At 42.4% G+C, this 21,604-nt stretch overlaps 1 protein-coding gene across 16 annotated transcripts in view; it reads right to left on the minus strand.

Annotated features, from left to right (window-relative positions):
• The window catches only part of STAT3 (signal transducer and activator of transcription 3), a 75,063-nt gene that overhangs the window by 20,943 nt on the left and 32,516 nt on the right, over window positions 1–21,604 (minus strand). For all 16 annotated transcript variants that reach the window (XM_060395625.1, XM_015098788.4, XM_015098787.4 and 13 more), the window contains 3 exons: window positions 11,052–11,202; window positions 9,325–9,469; window positions 8,638–8,736 (listed from right to left, as the gene is read on the minus strand). In XM_060395625.1, coding sequence (XP_060251608.1) covers window positions 8,638–8,736; window positions 9,325–9,469; window positions 11,052–11,202 — 395 coding nt within the window. The remainder of the gene's footprint in view (window positions 1–8,637; window positions 8,737–9,324; window positions 9,470–11,051; window positions 11,203–21,604) is intronic.

Genomic DNA, 21,604 nt, shown 5'->3' on the forward strand with positions numbered 1-21,604 from the left:
CGCTAAGTTGCATCTGACTCTAGTGACTCCATGGACTGTAGCCTGCCAAGTTCTTCTGTCCATGGCATTTCCCAGGCAACAAGACTGGAATGGGTTGCCATTTCCTTCTCCAGGGGATCTTCCTGACCCAGGGATCGAACCCACATCTCCTGCACTGGCAGGCGGCTTCTTTACTGATTAAGCCACCAGGGAAGCCATACTATAAACTCACTCTATGTACTGCACTCAGAGACCACATGTTGAGCCAAGACACAGTCCCTACCTTCAAAAAACTCATTCTAGGTAAGGATATATACATATGTGTATATATATATATATATATATATATATATATATATATATATATATATATAAAATCAGGACAATTTATGAAAGCAGATGCTAGATGCCTGTTTAAATGTACAGGGGGAGGGGGACTTCCCTGGCAGTCCAGTGGTTAAGTATGCACACTTCCACTGCAGAGGCGAGGGTGTGATCCCTGGTTGGGGAACTAAGATCTCGAATGTCATGTGGTACAGCCACAAAAGGAAAAAAAGCATGAAGGTTTTTTAACACATTTCGGTAGAATAATAAAATTCCTAACAAGAGATAGCGTCTCAGGGGAGAAGGGAAGGTGCTGGCTGGTGCCTCGAAAAGGTCGAACAGCACGTGCGACTTACAAATAAGTTTCGTCAAAGGAACAGGACATTAAAGACCACATAAAAGGTGCAGTGACCAAGTCAGTGTGGCAGAAAAGAGAGTCCAGCTTTCCAAACGAGAACTCTTCAGTGGTCTTTGACTCACACTGAGCTGCCAGATCTTCCTGGCTCTGCATTCTGTAATCTCTCCAATGGATCGCTGGTGCCACTGGCTCCAGTCAAGCCCCAAAGTTGATCCCTTTGCCTCTAGTCTCTCTCACTTCCAATCTGCTCTCCACACTGCCACAAGTCTCCAAAGTAGATTGAAACATGCCACCGTTAGAGGGAACTATTCTCTCCTTTTCCACTGGACCCTGTCCAAGCCCACAGAATATAAACTCCCCTTAGAAGTCCCAGGAAGGCGACCTCCACCCTTACATAACTCTTTATAGGACGAGTGACTCATCCAATTAGTGAGGTCAGGAGAAAGACTGCCCACACAGAGATCTCTGAAGGCCCAGCCCTTAAGCTGGTGGCTCTCTCTCCCACTCTTGCCTTCCCGGGGCACACCTAGGGCAGGAGCCAGGGCCTGGTTTCTAGAAGTAGTTCTAGAGGCTTATGTGTCTGAGTTCCAGGGGTATCAGCGTGTGGTCTCTAAAGCTCCAAAAGGATGGCTGCGGCAGTGCTGTCCTGCAAACCCAGTCTCTCACCCCAACACCTGACTCAGACAACAGGCATCTACACAACAAGCACCTCCTGTACAGCACAGGGAACTATAATCAACATCTTATAACAACCTATAATGGAAAAGAATCTGAAGACGAAACTGAATTACTCTGCTATACATCTGAAACACTGTAAATCAACTATGCTGCTGCTGCTGCTGCTAAGTCGCTTCAGTCGTGTTCAACTCTGTGTGACCCCATAGATGGCAGCCCACCAGGCTCCCCAGTCCCTGGGATTCTCCAGGCAAGAACACTGGAGTGGGTTGACATTTCCTTCTCCAATGCATGCAAGTGAAAAGTGAAAGTGAAGTTGCTCAGTCGTGTCAGACTAGTAGCGACCCCATGAACTGCAGCCCACCAGGCTCCTCCACTCATGAGATTTTCTAGGCAACAGTACTCGAGTGGCTTGCCGTTGCCTTCTCCAGTAAATCAACTATACTTAAATATAAATAAATAGTTTGGGATTGGCTGCTACATTTACAATGGATAACCAATAGGGACATACTGTATAGCGCAAGGAACTCTGTTGAATATGATGTAGTAGCTTAAATGGGAAAAGAACTTGAAAAAGGATACATGTATGAAGTGAAAATTGAAAGTGTTAATTGCTCAGTCATGTCCAACTCTTTGCCACCTCATGCACTATAGCACACCAGGTTCCTCTATCCCTGGAATTATCCAGGCAAGAATATTGGAGTGGTTAGCCATTCTCTTCTCTAGGGGAATCTTCCCAACCCAGGGATTGAACCCGGGTCTCCCTCATTGCAGGCAGATTCTTTACCTTCTGAGGCACCTGAAAAGCCCCATATATATATACATACATACATACATATAACTGAATCACTTTGCTGTACTTTGTTAACAATACTCCAATATAAAAATAAGTTTAAAAAAATTTTTAAACACACAAATAAATAAAAATAAAGCCCCTACAGTCATCCACCCAAGTCATGCTTTCCAGTCCTGTTTACCAACAATACAGCTGATTGTTCCATCTGGAGTCAACTTCCTGGTCTGTTCCTTTTTCTGGAAAATTTTTTCTGTATATTTTGGCTGCGTCACATGGCATGTGGGATCTTCACTCCCTGACCAGAAATTGAACCGGTGCCCCCTGCACTAGCAGCAAGGAGTCTTAACTACTAGATCACCAAGGAAGTCCTCCCAGGTCTATTTCTAAATTGGTACTGCACTTCAAGAAGGACAACAGATGTGATCAGTTATCACCCACAGAAACGGTGCCCCACTGCTTCCAGGTATAAGCATCTCAGCCCAGCACAGACAGCTGTTTCAAACCCTGACTCCCTGTGCCTCAGTCACCGCAAACTCCCCATCCTTCTCTGCACATAGGAGGTTTCCACACTGACTCCCCGCACCCTGTCTACTCAGCCTAACTGTGTGCATGCGTGCAAAGTTGCTTCAGTTGTGTCCAACTCTTTGTGACCCTCTGGACTGTAGCCCACCAGGCTCCTCTGTCCATGGAATTCTCCAGGCAAAAATACTGGAGGGGGTTGCCATGCCCTCCTCCAGGGGATTGTCCCAGGGATCGAACCCGAGTCTCTTATGTCTCCTGCATTGGCAGGCAGGTTCTTTACCACTAGTGCCACCTCACTCAGACTGGCACACCTGAACTCATTCACTTTCAAACTCAGTACAAATGTTTTTGCTCCACTGTGAAATCTTATTCAACTTCCCGAAGTTGAACCCTTTTTCAACTTCAACATTCTCCTCTATGTTCTCACTTGAAGTGTTTGTGCACCTATTACCCAATTAGATAGATGAGGCTTGGGAGACAAGGGACCACATCCCACTAGTCTCCCAGGGCTTTACCCACAAAGACAGGTGGGAATATGCCAGACGATGTCAATACACGAAACAACAGTGAGACCTGGCTTGAGCTAGCTCTGTAGCATGGGGCTGCAAACTTTTTCTCTAAGGGCCACACTGTAAATTTTTTTTGGCTTTGTCGGTTACGCAGTCTCTGTCGTAAATACGCAGCCCTGCCATTGCGGCATGAAAGCAGTCAGAGACAGGGCACAGGTGAACGCGTGTGGCTGTGTTCCAAAAACACTTCATTTGCAAAAATACACAGCATGGGGTGGGAGGGGGATTGGAAGGAGAGGATGGGATGAATGGAGAGAGTATCAGGGACACATATACGCTATCATATGTAAAATGGATAGCCAGTGGGAATTTGCTGTATGACTCAGGGAAGTCAAACTAGGGCTCAGTGACAACCTAGAGGGCTGGGATGGAATGGGAGGTGGGAGGAAAGCTCAAGAGGGAGGGAACATATGTATATTCATGGCTGTTCCATGTTGATGTATGGCAGAAACCAACACAATATTATAATTAGCCTTAAATTTTAAATAAATAAAGAAAAAAACAAACAATACAGCAGGCTGGATTTGGGCCCCGGGTATTGGTTGCCAGCCCTGATCAACACAATTGGGAATATCCTTTGGACACTTCCTGCTTTTCTAACTCCCATGGTAAGCTAGCGCCTCTATCCAAATTGGCTTAAGTTGATTATTTTTATCCTATTGAACAGTAATGCAAACATAAATTCTCCACAAACAGCAAACCCTAGTGATGCACAGACAAGTGCTATCTTCTAACCTCCCTTACTTCAGAGTCTTGAATGATGAGTATTACCCCCTCACCTGCATCTGAGTATACCAGCTTTCTACGTAAAATTCTTTAGTGGAGAGTCCTCCCTGGTGGAACAGGGGTTAAAACTCCATGCCTCCACTGCAGAGGGCACAGGTTGGCTCCCGTGTTAGGGACCTAAGATCCTGCATGCTGCGTGGTACAGCCAAAAAAAAAAAAAAAAAATTCTTCAGTGGGTCCCATTTCGTACAGACTTGATGGTAATAACGGCAGCAGCAACAGAAAACAGTTAACATTTATCTTGCATTCATGTGCCAGGTCCTGTTCTATGCATTTTACATGTAGGAATTAATTTAATTCTATGAAGTCAGTACAATTATCTTCCCCAATGGAGAAGAGAGCAGTTTGCCTAAGGTTACACAGCAAGTGGTGGAGCTCTGGGGTTCACATACAGGCAGTCTGGCCCCAAGTCCCCTGTGGCAAAACTGCTCTTTTGAGGCCAAACTGAGGCATGACTAATAGATTTTCACGATATGGCTCTCTGACCACCTTATCTTCCTTTACCCAGTCAGATGCTGAACTTTCTACACTTCTCCCAAGAATACGTATGTTTCTGATTCCCTGTTTGAACATGATCATCTTTCTGCCTCTCTTTACCATCTGCCTGATGCTCATCTGATAAGCCTCGAGTCTCAGCTCAAACATGACCTCTCCTCTCTCCTCGATGCCTTCTCCAATTCTCTCAATTAGACTTAGATGTTCTTTCTTCTTTGTTCCTGCTATATTTTTGCCTTTTTTTTTTCAATTATTCATTTAGCTGTGCCTGGTCTTAGTTGCCAGGTGGCACTGGTGGTAAGAACCTGCCTGCCAAAGCAGGAAACGTAAGAGACACAGGTTTGATCCCTGGGTCGGGAAGATTCCCTGGAGGGGAGGCACAGCAACCCACTCCAGTATTCTTGCCTGAGAATCTCACAGACAGAGGAGCCTGGTGGGCCACATCCATGGGGTCACAAAGAGTCGGACACGACTGAAGCGACTTGGCACACAGCATGGTCTCAGTTGCGGCACGCTGGATCTTTTTGTTGTTGTACACAAACGCTCAGTTGCAGTATGTGGGATCTAGGGCCCTATCAGGGGTTGAACTCGGGCCCCCTGCATTGGGAGCTTGGAGTCTTAGCCACTGGATCACCAGGGAAGTCCCCTTTTTGTCTTTGAAAAGAAAAAAAAAATTGCACACTCATGTTCACAGTAGCATTACTCACAATAGCCAAAAGGTAGAAGCTGCCCAAGGGTCCACTGGATAAACACAATGTGATATATAACCACACAGTGAATAGTATTCATCCTTTGAAAGGAAAGGAATTCTGGATAAACATGCTACAACATGGATAAACCTTAAGGATGTTATGCTAAGAGAAATAAGCCAGTGAAAAAGGGCACACACGGTATGTTACCACTTAAATGAGGTACCTAAGACAGACAAATTCACAGAGACGTCACTTTGCCAACAAAGGTCTGTATAGTCAAAGCTATGGTTATTCCAGCAGTCATGCAGGGATGTGAGAGTTGGACCATAAAGAAGGTTGAGTGCCAAATAATTGATGCTTTTGAACTGTGGTGCTGGAGAAGACTCTTGAGAGCCCCCTGGATAGCAAGGAGATCAAACCAGTCAATTCTAAAGGAAGTCAACCCTGAATTGGAAGGACTGATGATGACGCTCCAATACTTTGGCTACCTGATGTGAAGAGCCGACTTGTTGGAAAAGACCCTGATGCTGGGAAAGATCGAAGGCAGGAGGAGAAGAGGGCAGCAGAGGATGAGATGGCTGAATGGTATCACCAACTCAATGGACATGAGTTTGAGCAAATTCTGGGAGACAGAGAAGGACACAGAAGCCTGGCATGCTGCAGTCCATGGGGTCATAAAGGGTTGGACATGACTTAGCAACTGAAAAACAGCAACAAAGAACAGTCAAATTCAGAGAGACAGAAAGTAGAATGGTGATACCAGGGGGAATGAGAAGTTATTGTTTAACAGGTATAGAATTTTAATTTTGCAAGATAAACAAATTTCTGGACAAGTCCGACAATGTGATGAACTTAACACTAATGAAACTATATATTTAAAAATGGTTAAGAAGGTAAATTTCATGTTGTGTGTATGCTACCATAATTTTTTTTAAAGAAGGGAAAAAGAAAAAAAATATTCCCCAATTAGAGGTTATTAAAGAAAACACCTCAGGGGAATTTCCTGGTAGTCCAGTGGTTAGGACTTTGCGCTTTCTCTGCAGAGGGTGTGGGTTCAATCCCTGGTTGGGGAAATAAAATCCCACAGGCAGCATGGCCAAAAAACCAATCAGCCAAATAAACAAAAAAAAACCCTCAGGGAAAATAAGAAAGTCTCCTGTAACCAACAATATCAATGCTTTTGCACATATCCTTCTGGGGCTTCCCAGGTGGCTCAGTGGTAAAGAATCCATCTGTCAATGTAGGAGAGGCGGGTTTGATCCCTGGGTCAGGATGATGCTCTAGAGAAAGAAATGGCCAACACACTCCAGTTTTCTTGGCTAGAAAATCCCATGGACAGAGGAAGCTGGGGGGGGCTATAGACCATGGGGTTATAATAACAAATATCCTTCCAGACATTTTTTCACACGTATCAATAACATATGCATATCATGTAATTTATTTTTCCTGTTATGAAGCTGATCTTCCACTACATCTTCATGTAATGAAACGTTATTGTTACTATTTATGAGACCTACTGATTCTTAAAATATTTACCTTGAACACAATCACCTTTCTGAACTCTTCTTAGTTCTAATAGTTGTGTTGTTTCGTTTCATGTAAAGTTTGTTTCTTACTTTCCAACATTTACACTCCCCTTTTCTGTCTTATTACATTGGCTTGATCTTTCAGAAAAATATCAGTGGCAAGAGGCACCCTCAATCTTGTAACTATTTTAACAATATTACTTTAGTGTTTCACCATTGTGTATCATATTTCTGACAAATTTTCTTTTTTTGTTGTTAGTTTCTTTACTTTTTAAAATCTAGAATGGACACTAAATTTTGTCATCTAACAAAAATACAATTTTTCTTCTTTAATTTACTAATTTAATGAATTACATTAACAGACTCCCTAAAAAATCCTAACCATTTTAAATTGACTCTGTCTTTCAGGTCTTGATATTAGCATTATTTCAACCTCATAAAATAATTTTTATTTACACTGTAGTTTAGGTCTTGATATTAGTACTATTTCAATCTCATCTCTTTTTCCCCTACACTTTGGAGGAGTTTAATGATAATGGAACAATTTGTACCACAAAGGTTTGTTAAAGCTTCTAAACTATCTGGCCTATTGGGATTTTTGCTGGGATACAGAGTGTAATTTTTTAAAGTCTTTTTCAATATATTTTTTATGGTTAAATCAACTTTTTTCATCTTTTTAAATATATTTTAATAATTTGTATATTTTTTACTAGCTTCCCAGGTGGTACTAGTGGTAAAGAACCCGCCTCCAATGAAGGAGGCATAGGAGAGAATTCAACCCCTGGGTCAGGCTGATCCCCTGGAGGGGGGCATAGCAACCTACTCTAGTATTCTTGCCTGGAAAACCCACTGCATTATAAAGTTGTTTGATTTTCTGTTTCACACCACAACCTCCTCTAGAGCAGGAGGTCATAATAACTAGCACACAGTAGGACACACACGGATATATAAGAGATTAGATGATCTAGAGAGATGGATATGACTATCATATATCAATATGTGGTCCCTCAATGGGCCTGTGGGGTCATATAATCTCTATTCCCTAAGTTAACTATATCTTTAGCTCTAGGGAGGTTATTCTCAAACTTAACAATAAAGAGAAATACATATGAACCTGAATGACTCAATCCCAAACCACCCCCAAGGTGGCTCCCAAGAAGAGTCCATTGTCATTCTTCCTGGGGCAAGTGTGAACAGTTACAGCGTTTGGGGAAAGCAACCCAGAACTATCTATAAAATTTTATATATTTTACACACACACACACACACACACACACACCCCTTGATCTAACAATCCCACGCCTAGAAATCTGTAATAGAGAAAACACAGCATAAATATATTAAAATATATAGGGAGGTACTGCACTAGTGTTTTTCATGGAGGAGAAAAAAAACCAGAATGAAATGAAGTCTAATGAAGGGACAATAATAAATTATGTACTACAGAATATGCAGCAAATATGTACTACAGAATATTACGCAGCAAATAAAATGAGTTAGCTTTAAACTGCTTGACTTGGAAGGATTTACATGATGTAATTAAAAGAATGCAAGACGTGGAAAAGTAAACCAATTTAAATATAATGTGTGTGCATGTGTTTCCTATATAGGAGCCTGGAGACAGTTATGAAAGGCTATATTCCAGACTATTAATGTTGGTTTCCTGGGAAGACAAAATGGACAGAGGAGCCAGTGACCTTTCAGTTCTTAAAACTTTCTTCCTTGTAATTTTCTGTAATGTTTTATTAAATAAAGTCTTCCTTAAAAAGGAGAATGCATTTTATATGCTGAGAAAGTTATTTTTACTGTACACAACCCCCAAACACCCACGATTATGGAGGTCAAAAGGCAAGGACATCTTCGTACACGTGAAGGAAGCACATATTAACAGCGCTTGCTTCTTCCCAGGCCTCACCTGGGCTGCAGTGGCTGCAGTTTGGAGGAGGCGGGACTCTTCCCACAGGCAACGGGCCACAATTCGGGCAATCTCCATTGGCTTCTCAAGGTATCTGCTCTGTAAGTGGGGAGACAAAGAGAATGAAAATCAGCAGCAGCTCAGGAGATGTGGACCGAACTTTGCTAACTTAAAGCTAACTTCCTCATAAACTAGGGAAAGTGTTACATTTACTACATGGAACCACAGAGCATCAGAGCCTGGCTACAGTCAGTAGGAGAAGTGACGGAGAAGAAAGGCAATCACGATGAGCAGTACTGTAGTGAGAGTAGGCTTGGTTGTCTGTCTTTGGACAGACAGACTTTGGACAGTGAGTTATCCTGGTCTTACAGGGGGGTGACTTTGTCAAGGAGTATCCAACTACGGTGTCCAAGCCTTTGACACTGAAAAGTAAGAGCCATTTTCCTAGTCATCTGAACTTGTTACAATCATGTCATTCGCATACTAACATAATATAATTAACATAAAAATCACATTATTATTTCAATGAACCAACCAAGTAAACTTCAAGCAATAATACTGAAAGGGCTGGTAACTTCTCCTTGGATTTAAAGTACAAGATAGGTTATTAATTAACCAAGTGAGAAACAAACATTTTCAGGAAAGAAAGCTAAAACCCTTCTCTGCAGGTTCAGTTTCTCCTCACACCTGAAGGAACTGCTTGATTCTTCGCAAATTGTGCTGATAGAGAACATTGGACTCTTGCAGGAAGCGGCTATACTGTTGGTCAATTTCTCCCAAGAGATTATGAAACACCAAAGTCGCATGTGATTCTTTGCTGGCCGCATATGCCCTAGAAAAAGGAAGATAAAGACAAAGAATGATTCTGAAACCTACACACATACACACGCTCACACGCACAGGCATGCACTCGAAATCACCATCAAGGAGGGAAAAACAAGGCAAACCTGAAGCTTTAACCCACTCACCATTTTAGATACATCTTACTCAGCAATCATAAAAGTCACTGATTTTAAAATTACCAGCAATTATTTTGGATACTATTAAGCGACTGTCATAGTTCTATATTTATCAAATTTTGAATGGTCAGATATGCTGTTTTCCTTTAAATTCTCAGTCAACTCTATGGTCAGATTTTCAGTAGCAAATAACCAATCCCAGGTTAGGATGGCCTATTTCCAACATCTCTGAATTACCTCCCTGGCCCCTCATCAAATTCTGGAAAAGCTAGGTCATGGGCCTGAATTAAACCAAAATTAAAAGGTGGATCTGAATACATTAAAGTGAAGGAAAGAGTTGCTGGGATTCTGTACCATTATCTCCTCTATGACCAAGTGTTAGTCTTTCAGTTGTGTCCAACTCTTGCGATCCCACGGACTGTAGCCTGCCAGGCTCCTCTGTCCATGGAATTCTCCAGGCGAGAATACTAAAGTGGGTTGCCATTTCCCTCTCCAGGTGATCTTCCTGACCCAGGGATATGAACCCGGGTCTCCTGCATTGCAGGCGATTTCTTTACCATCTAAGCCACCAGGGAACCCCTATCTCCTCTATGACTGAGTCTGTTTCTCTAACTCTGTATCTCTTTTCTTTAATGAAAGAGGAATCAGAAGTACAAACCCAAACCTTTTTTTACCCATGACAAAATTCTCATTCAGATTAAAAAGAAATTATCTGTAGCATGTCCCTGAAGCATCAGAACATGCAGAGAATCTCATCAAGCAAATGAAATTAAAATGGGCTTCCCTGGTGGCTCAGATGGTAGAGAATCTGCCTGGAACGCGGGAGGCTTGAGTTCAACCCCTGGGTCGGGAAGATCCCCTGGAGAAGGGAATGGCAACCCACTCCAGTATTCTTGCCTGGAGAATTCCATGGACAGAGGAGCCTGGCAGGCTACAGCCCATGTGGTCACAAAGTCAGACACGACTGAACCAGTAACAGGTTTTACTTTCAATTTCAAATCTTGCGAAGAACTGACTCATTTGAAAAGACCCTGATGCTGGGAAAGATTGAAGGCAGGAGGAGAAGGGGACAACAGAGGATGAGATGGTTGGATGGCATCACCGACTCAGTAGACATGAGTTTGAGTAAACTCCGGGAGTTGGTGATGGACAGGGAGGCCTGGGGTGGTATAGTCCATGGGGTCACAAAGAGTTGGACATGACTGAGCAACTGAACTGAACCATCAAGCAGGATGTTTCAGCGTGCCAAAAGACAGCTTTCCAGATGCCTTTCTAATGTAAAAATGCTTTTCAGGACTAAAATGACCTCTTTACTTTCCAATCTCTTTTGTCCCGTCACCTGCAACTATAAGCTTTAAGATGAAATAGTTAGCAAAGAGTTAAGTTAGAGCAGATCATGTCTCTTGACTCAAACTAAAGCCTAGCAATTTGGGGAGTTTCTTGAGAAGGACTTACCAATCTTGACTCTCGATCCAAGGGGCCAGAAACTGCCGCAGCTCCATGGGGAAGCTGTCACTGTACAGCTGATGGAGCTGCTCCAAGTACCGTGTGTCCAGCTGCTGGAGCTGATTCCATTGGGCCATTCTGCTGGAATCAGGGGTCACAACTGCAAACCAAAGGTTCATATGGTCACTACCAGCCCCAGTAAGAGGAAATGATCTATCCAACACAGGGATCAGGTCTGTGATTAGGGATAAAAGGTGTGTGGAAAGGCTCTCACTTGCTCCACCCACTTTAGAACAATACATATGGATTCAAATCTCTATCCCTGGGGCCACATCACAGCTTCTTTCTTCTAAACCAAGATGACAGTGTGGGCATGGTGCCAAGTTCTAGAATCCATTATCTCCTAGAGGTATGTGAAATTGAGAAACTACTTCACTTCCAGATTTCACTTCTTCTTATTACACAGACATTATAATTCCCAGCTCTCTGGGCTACTGAAATAATATTTCTAGAGCATTCAGCTCAGTGCTCAGCACACAATAGATGCTCAAAAGATATGAGTTCCTTTCTTTCCAGTTGGCATTCCTTTTAGGTGGACTGGGAGATATGAATACCGTAAACCTGAACTAAGACCAAAACGTGGGATGTGGGTGTTCAGGGAGGACAAAGAGCTAATTCCAAGGCTACAGATTTAGAAACTACCACACTGTTAATCGGTTATACTCCAATATAAAATAAAAAGTTAAAAAGGACTACAGATTTAAACCTACAGCAAGGATCTGCCTGGGGTTCTCCCATTCAAAAAAGAGTAATTATGTTTTTAAAATTTCTCAGTCTGGGGTGAGAAAGAAGAGAAGCTAAAGAAAAGGCATTCGAGCTGTCCCCAGGTTCATGAATACCCCAGAGAAATGTTCAGGAAGGAGAATGCAAGCCAGCTAACCACCTTAAATCCTCTTTCTGAATATCTTGGGTCATTGAAATAGCAATAGAGACCAAGTAATCTTAAGAACTGGGCTTCCCTGGTGGCTCAGACGGTAAAGAATCAGCCTGCAATGCAGGAGATCTGGGTTTGACCCCTGGGTTGGGAAGATTCCCTGGAGAAGGGAATGGCTACTCCAGTATTCTTGCCTGGAGAATTCCAAGGACAGAGGAGCCTGGTGGGCTACAGTCCATGGGGTTGTAAAGAGTTGGACACGACTGAGCGACTAACATAACAACAACCTTAAGAAGCTGTAAAGGAGAACTACAAGCAGTAGCCAAAGACTAAGGTATGTATAGATCAGAGTATATTGACATGGTTCTCTGGGACAGTGAGAACATTTACTGAGAGATAGAATATATACAAACACATATATAGAGTGTTTGATTTCTCAGAGAAGGCATGAAGAAGCACCTAATTACTGGTCCTTTCATAAAAAGAACTGGGTGGGACTTCGCTAGTGGGCGAGTGGTTAGGGGTCCGCCTGCCCATGCAGTAGACACGGGTTCGATCTCTGGTCTGGGAAGATTCCACATGCCAAGGAGCAACTCAAGCTGAACAAACCCAAATTACAGAATTCCAGGGAGCTGTGCTGCTGTTCTCCTCCCCTCTCTTGGGGGGGGACAGATGCAGCAGACCCCCTTGCTACTACAAAGATACTGTCAATGGATCAAGCTTTCAAGCATATACTCAGGAGAGCAGAGGCTGGCCCCACCCAGCAGTCTTTACATTCAACAAATAACTATCTAAGGCAGCATTATCCAATGAAATGTAATGCAAGCCACACAGGTGATCTTAAACATTCTAGGGGCCATATTTTAAAAAGTAAAAAAAAAACAGGTAAAATTAACTTTAAAAATACATTTTCCTTAACCTAAGTCATCCAAAATGTTAGCACCTTAACGTGTGATCATACAAAAATTATTCATGAGATACATTACATTCTTTTTTTCATACAAAGTTTTCTAAACCCAATGTGTGCTTTATACTTACACCACAGATCTAAGGTATTTCCTCGATTAAGTACCAAAGGCTTAAGTTCCACTGGTGAAAACTTCAGTAAAGCAAAGAAATGAGAATGTCAGAATGAGGCACTTGCCCCAATCAGGCTAATTCTTTTTAATAAATAAGCTAAATCTTCCAACAACGTTAGACTAAGTTAAGTTTTCTCACTGCTTGGGATTTTTATAAAAACCAACATCTGAGGCATGTCTCAAACATTTTCAGCTACCATTCCCTTGCAGTCTCCCCCGCCCGCCACCCCCCGCCCAAGCATTGCTCACCCCCAAGACTAACCTGCCACAGTACCAGTGCAAGGCTACCTGGGCAGTAACACGTGTGTGCTAAACAGTGAGGAAGCGCATGCTACTGCTGAAGCATTGTGACCGTGCTGAATTTTACTCTCAATAGGAAATCAAAGGCCTCCAACCACTATGAACAACAGTATGCAGGTTCCCTAAAAAACTAAAAATAGAACCATCATATGATCCAGTAATCTCACTCCTGGCCATAGACCCGGAGAAAATCTTTACTTCAAAAAGATACACACACCCCAATGCTCACTGCTGCACTCATGGGAGCAACCTAAGTGTCCATCGACAGAGGAATGGATCAAGAAAACGTGGCATTTGTGTGTGATACACGCACACACACACACACACAATGGAACACAACTCAGCCATAAAAAGGATGAAATAATGTCATTTGCAGCAACATGGAGGGACCTGGAGATTACCATGCCAAGTGAAGTAAGTCAGACAGAAAAGACAACTATCATACGATATCACTCATGTGGAATTTACCTTTAAAACAATGATACAAATGAGCTTATTTACAAAACAAAGACTCACCGATTTCAAAAACAAACATATGGTTACCAAAGAGCAAATGTGGATGAGAGGGATAAATTAGGAGTTTATGATTAACACACACACACTACTATATGTAAAACAGATAACCAATAAGGACCTACTGTGTAGCACAGGGAACTCTACTCAATATTCTGTAATAACCTATATGGGGAAAGGATCTGAAAAAGAATGAATATATATATATATATATAACTGAATCACTGAGCTGAAACTAACACAAAGTTGTAAGTCAACTATATTCCAATAAAATTTAAAAAAGAAAAAAGAAATCAAAGACCATTAGAACACTCTTACAATATTCACATTAGGACCAAGTTAAAATCTGCCTGCCTCCTAGGCTAAAAGCATCAGGATCTGCCTTGTGTTTCTCAGGACATGATTTGCATAGAAATCTGTGTACTAGGCCAATTTATATAGATTTCTGTCTCATGTGAATGTCAAAACTGTAGCTCTACATAATTCAATACAGCAGTCAGTAGCCAAATGTGGTTACTGAGCACTTGAAAATGTGGCTCATTTCAAACCAGACAGGCTGTAAAATACACACTGAATTTTGAAGACTCAGTACAAAAAACAAAAGTAAAATATCTCATTAATATAGAAATGTTAATATTCTAGATATACTGGATTAAGTTTTACTATCTTTTTTTTTTTCCCCCTTTTGGTTGCTCTGCATGGCTTGCAGGATCTTAGTTCCCAGATCAAACCCAAGCTCCCTGCAGTGAAAGCGCTGAGTCCTAACCATGGGACCACCAGGGAGGTCCCTAAATGAAATACCCCATTAAGATGAATTTTATTTATTTCTTCTTACTTCTTTTACTGTGGCTACTAGAAACTTTAACACTACATATGTGACTTGTATTCTATTTTTGCTGGACACTACTACAGACTATGTAATCCAAAAGCTGTGGTTCTAATAAAGTACTTAAAGAAAGACACCTTTTCATAATAAACTCCTGTGTTATAAGTCAATTAAAAAATGGACTAACTGCTGATCGTGGATACAAATACAGAGCCATTAGTCTGATCCTTGAAGGTCCAAATTAAAACTATGAAGCAGCATCCCCTATCCCTGCTCACTTCTGGATTAACCATGGAGTCGTGGGCTTCCCTGGTGGCTCTGACAGTAAAGAATCTGCCTGCAATGCAGGAGACTGGGCTTTGACTCCTGAGTCAGGAAGATCCCCTGAGGAAGGGAATGGCTACCCACTCCGATATTCTTGCCTGGAGAATTCCATGGACAGAGGAAGGAGCCTGGAGGGTTACAGTCCATGGGTCGCAAAGAGTCAAAGTTGACTAACAGTTTCACTTTTTCACTTTCATGCCTCAATAGTTGCATTTTCAAACTCTTACATCATTAAAAAATTACAAATTGTTGAAAGTTTGCCAACTCATTTCTAATTCATTACTCAGAAGGTTTTTGTTGCTGTTGTTGTTTGGGTTTTAGTTAGTGCTCAGTTCAGTTCAAAAACTCAGTCCTGTCCAACTCTTGCAACCCCATGGGCTGCAGCATGCCAGGCCTCCCTGTCCATCACAACTCCTGGAGTTTACTCCAACTTACGTCTATAGAGTCAGCGATGCCATCCAACCATCTCATCCTCTGTCCTCCCCTTCTCCTCCCACCTTCAATCTTTCCCAGCATCAGGGTCTTTTCAAATGAGTCAGCTCATCGTATCAGGTGGCCAAAGTATTGGAGTTTCAGCTTGAACATCAGTCCTTCCAATGAATATTCAGGACTGATTTCCTTTAGGATGGACTGATTGGATCTCCTTGTAGTCCAAGGGACTCTCAAGAGTCTTCTCCAACACCACAGTTCAAAAGCATCAATTCTTCGATGCTCAGCTCTCTTTATAGTCCAACTCTCACATCCATACATGACTAGCAGAAAAACCATAGCCTTGACTAGACAGACCTTTGTTGGCAAAGTAATGTCTCTGCTTTTAATATGCTGTCTAGGTTGGTCATAACTTTCTGTCTAAGGAGTAAGCATCTTTTAATTTCATGGCTGCAGTCACCATCTGCAGTGATTTTAGTGCTAGTTAGTACAATAACTGGGCTATTTCTTAAACCAGACATGAGCTAACAATATTTTATTTTCCATAAAATTAAAAGACCAAAAATGACTAATGTTATGTTCTATGTCTCAGACTAATCAGTGTAGGTAATAGTGTATTAGCTCTCTTATATTTAAAAAAAAAGTCCTTCTAAAGGAAAGCCAAAGAACAGGTAGTATTTTCAGCAAAGGGTCAAACAGTGATTTCCTTACCAGCTGCTTAGCTACTAACCATATTTAACTAATAGGAGCCACAGGCCAAGTGTTCTTCGTAAGAACTGTGGATCCCCAACGGATCACTAGTCGGGACTTTCCTGGTGGTCCAGTGGTTAAGAATCTGCCTTCTAATGCTGGGGACTTGGGTTTGAGCCCTGGGGCGACTGAGCCCATGAGTTGCAACTAGAGAGAAGCCCAGACACCTCAACAAGGCTCCCACGTGCCGTAACTATGACCTGATGCAGCCCGTGGCACGACTAAGACTTGATGCAGCCAAATAGATGTTATATAAAGAGAAAGAGCATTAGCCAAATTGTCTAGGAAACCACTGCCAATTAGCTTTGTGGTAACTGTCTTAACTGCAAAAAATTTTTTTTCAAGTCCACTTTATTCCACAATTTCAATTCTGCTTTTTCGAATTGCAAGTTAATCTGAAGGACTTCACTAAATTCTAGCTAAAGTATTTATCTATGGAATGATTCTAATTCTAAACGTGACTTAAAAACCACTTTCACTGAACCCCAAATCAGAGAAATTTGCACAACAATGTGAGTGCCCAGTACCACTCCTGGCAGAGGAGAGAAGGCAATTCATTCTACACAGTGGCTGGCTTAGGGCAATACATTCTCTAATTCTCTTTAGGTGTGTTTCTTTTTAAAAAAAACATTTATTTGGCTGTGCTGGGTCTCAGTTGTGGCACAAGGGATCTTTAGTTGCAGGGGCATGTGGAGTCTAGTTCCCTGGCCAGGAAGCAAACCCAGGGCCCCCTGGCCTGAGAGGTCGGAGTCTTAGCCATGGGACCACCAGAAAAGTCCCTCTCCAGGACTTAACTATGTTCAAGGTCCACATATATCAAACGTTAGCAGATAAAGGAAAGGTAAGTTTGATTCTGTTTTCTACAACCGAAGAGAAAAGAACAATAAAAATGAAACAGCAAGTCACCAAAGGCTTTCTGGACTTTTCAGAACAGGAATTTCTCAGCCTCTTGGGGATAATTTACCAACAAGTCAAAAGGCAAACAACCACTGTCTAATGGGGAACTTATTACTGTAAAGATCGCTGAAAAGATTCATCCACTAAGTCACAGTTTTCATTTACGTACTTCGATCTAAAGAAACCAAGGGATGTACTGAGAACCACAAGTCAAGACCACTTTAAAAAGGCTTCATTAGATCATTTCATAAAATATATTTTTTAAATTAACACCTGTTCTTTGCATCCATGCACCAGTGGATTTATGACAAGGGGTGAATGAATTGGGATGAAAGTGAGGAGAGAGAGGAAAACCAGGTGTCTACAAACACCCAGAACATACAGAGATCTAAAGATAGTTTCTGTTCCACCTTGCAGTGCGTCACAAGATTTTTCTTTGGATGTTAGCCATACTCTGTATTAGAAACATCTACCTTTAAAACAGCATATTTATTCATACTTGTATTTTATCTGTTGTCTACACTAAGCTCCTCTTTGCTGTTAGGAAAGGTCCAGTGACTAAGGCAACCCAAGTAAAAAGTAACATATAAATGGTACTACGGAGAAGGCAATGGCAACCCACTCCAGTACTCTTGCCTGGAAAGTCCCATGGACACAGGAGCCTGGTGGGCTGCAGTCCATGGGGTTGCGAAGAGTCGGACACGACTGAAGGGACTCAGCAGCAGCAGCAGCAAATGGTACTAAGGTCTATAGAAACCAGCCCTTTTGAGAAGACACTTTTACAAGACTATAAAGTAATCATGTCAGGACTTCCTGGTGGACCAGTAGTTAAGACTCTATACTACTTCCAATGCAGGCGGCATGGGTTCGACCTCTGACTAGGGAACTAAGATTCCATGTGCTGCACGGTGTGACCAAAAAAATAAAATAATTCAAAATAAGTACGCTTGGATAGTAAATATGTGATTTCGTCACTTACAAATCCAAACAGTTCCTTTATAAAGTTTAAGACTAGATGCTGGGGACTTCCCCAGTGGCACAGAGGATAAGAATCTGCCTGCCAATGCAGAGAACATGGGTTCGATCCCCGACCCGGGAAGATCCCACATGCTGCAGAGCAACTAAGCCTGTGTGTCATAATTACCAAGCCTGCAGTCTACAGCCTGGGAGCTGAAACTGCTGAGCCTGTGTGCTGCAGTACTGAAGTCTGTGAGCCCTCGATCCCGTGCTCGGCAACGAGAAGCCCAAGCATCGCAAGGAAGAGTAGCCCCTACTTGCTGTAACTAGAGAAAGCCTCTGAGCAGCAACGACCCAGCACAACCAAAAATAATAAACTAATTTTTTTTAAAAAAGACTAGACATTTGCCTTCACAATAAGATATGTATACAGACACCCAGTTTTGGCTTCCTAAAAAGACAAAATATTAAATACTTGAGTGCCCAATCTGAACTAACCTCACTGTAATAATCAAATATATTCAATTATAGATAACAATAAAATATTTGTTTTAAAGTTAGAAACCAACGCTTTCTTGCAAAAAAAAAAAAAATGGACATTGAGATATAAGAGAATTTGAATTATAGTTCCCTACTAATGTGGCCAAAACTGATTATAAGAAAGAAGTACTACTAAATTACTGGGAAGTAGAGCTTGGAGACAGACACGACCGAATGACCTCACTTTCACTTTTCACTTTCATGCATTGGAGAAGGAAATGGCAACCCACTCCAGTGTTCCTGCCTGAAGAATCCCAGGGACAGGGAGCCTGGTGGGCTGCCATCTGTGGGGTCGCACAGAGTCGGACATGACTGAAGCGACTTAGCAGCAGCAGCAGAGCTTGGAGAGGTGAGGGAAAGAACAGTTTTAATGACACTCTGAAGTACATGCAACCCCCCAAATTCTACTATCCCTCATTCTTCTTATCCAACTTTATTTATTTGGGCTGTGCTGGGCCTTCCTTGCTGCGACAGGGCTTTCTCTAGTTCAAGCAAGTGGGGGCTACTCTCCAGCTGTGGTGTATGGGCTGCTCATTGCAGTGGCTTCTCTCGTTGAGGTTCTTGGGCTCTAGAAAGTGGGCTTCAGTAGTTGCAATGCACGGCCTCAATTGCCACTCAGCAACTAAGCTTAGTTGCTGCTCAGCATGTAGGATCTTCCTGGACCAGGGATCGAACCTGTGTCCCCTGCATTGGAAGGCAGTCTCCAGGGAAGTCCATTATCCCATTTTAATTCTTGGAAAAGTTCAAGACTCTTGTGCTGAGCACATGATTTTTTTTCCATTCCAAATCCTGACATGTGTAAGGTCTTATCACTAGCGCTACTTTGGTGTAGTTATCTAATTTAAATCCAGAAACATGGAGAATAAAACGTATCAGGTTTACAGTTAAATGTAAGAGGTGGAGACGACCAGGAATGTGAACAGCAAAAAGGAAGGAAAACCCAGTGCCCTGATCCATGAAGGGCAATTAGGATGTTAAAAGCAAAACCCAAAGCACTAATGATCATCTAGTGCTCAAACAGCTACCTTTGAGAAAAAGATTCTGAAAACTATGAATTCCCAGGGCCTCTTATTATTTCAAATCTAACAGTGCTATGGAAGTAATCTTTTTTTAATGTGATGTATTCTCCATACTGCATTTGGGATAGGCACATGTGATCATAACTATTTCAGATTAAACAATAAGAGCAGAACAAATATATTCTCTCTAAACTGAAAGTAACACAACTAGACATGCTTTGTCAATTACTCAATGTGAAGTTTATGGTTAAAGTTGCCTGAGAACAGGTCTGAGCTCCAGATAAAAACCACAACAGAGACCAAATCTGAATGTCACATGGCCTTCCCACTTTGTCACATGACCCCTCCCCCAACCAGACACGCTCTCCCGAAGCTGTGTGGTGTGAAGCCAGGGACCAAGAGACTTGACCTTGGATGGGCCTGGGTGCAAAACCCTGAAGGTCATTTATCAGCTATATGGGAGGAGGAGAACATTATTTGACTACTGAACAGGCTTCGCCTTTAGTAAAATGGGGAAGTAGCCCTCTTTTGAGGGACTGTTCTGTAAGTAATAAGAAAATAGTGGGGACTTCCCTGGTGGTCCAGTGGTTCAGAGTCTGCTTGCCAATGCAGGGAACACAGGTTTTATCCCTGGTTGGGGAAGATTCCACATGCCTCGGAGCAACTAAGCCTGTGTGCCGCAACTACTGGAGCCCCTGTGCCCTAGAGCCTGTGCTCCGCAACTAAAAAGGCGACCGCAATGAGTAGCCCACGCAGCCCAGCTAGCAAACAGCCCCTGCTCCCTGCAACTAGAGAAAAGTCCTCACATAGCAACGAAGATCCAGCACAGCCAAAAATTAATTAATTAAAAGACAAAACAAACAACAACAACAAAAATTAACCGCCTTATATTTGGGGGGCCACTCTCGCCTTTAAAGAAAAAATTTTGTATAGCATCCCTGTCTGTGTTGGGTGTACCTCACAGCTGTATTTTTCCTTCCCCTCATGGCATCCCTTTCATCAGCATTTCATGTGCTAAATACATTTCCTCAATGCCCTGGGAAAAGGAGATTAAATTATCAGATTGTTGTTTTGTTGCTAAGTCGTGTCCGACTCTTTGGGACCCCATGGACTGCAACACACCAGGCGTCCTGTCCTTCACTATCTCTCAGAGTTTGCTAAAACTCCCATCCTTTCAGTTGGTGATGCTATCTAACCATTTCATCCACTGTTATTAGATTCAGTTCAGTTCAGTCACTCAGTCATGTCCAGCTCTTTGCCACTCCATGAATCACAGCACGCCAGGCCTCCCTGTCCATCACCAACTCCCAGAGTTCACTCAAACTCATGTCCATTGAGTCGGTGATGCCATCCAGCCATCTCATCCTCTGTCCTCCCCTTTTCCTCCTGCCCCAAATCCCGCCCAGCATCAGGGTCTTTTCCAAAGAGTCAACTCTTCGCATGAGGTGGCCAAAGTACTGGAGTTTCAGCTTCAATTCAGCATCAGTCCTTCCCATGAACACCCAGGACTGATCTCCTTTAGGATGGACTGGCTGGATCTCCTTGCAGTTCAAGGGACTCTCAAGAGTCTTCTCCAACACCATAGCTCAAAAGAATCAATTCTTTGGCACTCAGATTTTTTCACAGTCCAACTCTCACATCCACACATGACTACTGGAAAAACCATAGCCTTGACTAGATGGACCTTTGTTGGCAAAGTAATGTCTCTGCTTTTGAATATGCTATCTAGGTTGGTCATAACTTTCCTTCCAAGGAGTCAGCGTCTTTTAATTTCATGGCTGCAATCACCATCTGCAGTGATTTTGGAGCCCCCCCAAATTAAGCCTGACACTGTTTCCACTGTTTCCCCATCTATTTTCCATGAATTGATGGGACCAGATGCCATGATCTTAGTTTTCTGAATGTTAAGCTTTAAGCCAACTTTTTCACTTTCCTCTTTTACTTTCATCAAGAGGCTTTTGAGTTCCTCTTCACTTTCTGCCATAGGGTGGCAT

The sequence above is a fragment of the Ovis aries genome, chromosome 11, assembly GCF_016772045.2.
Source record: "Ovis aries strain OAR_USU_Benz2616 breed Rambouillet chromosome 11, ARS-UI_Ramb_v3.0, whole genome shotgun sequence".
In the NCBI taxonomy this organism is placed as follows: Eukaryota; Metazoa; Chordata; class Mammalia; order Artiodactyla; family Bovidae; genus Ovis; species Ovis aries.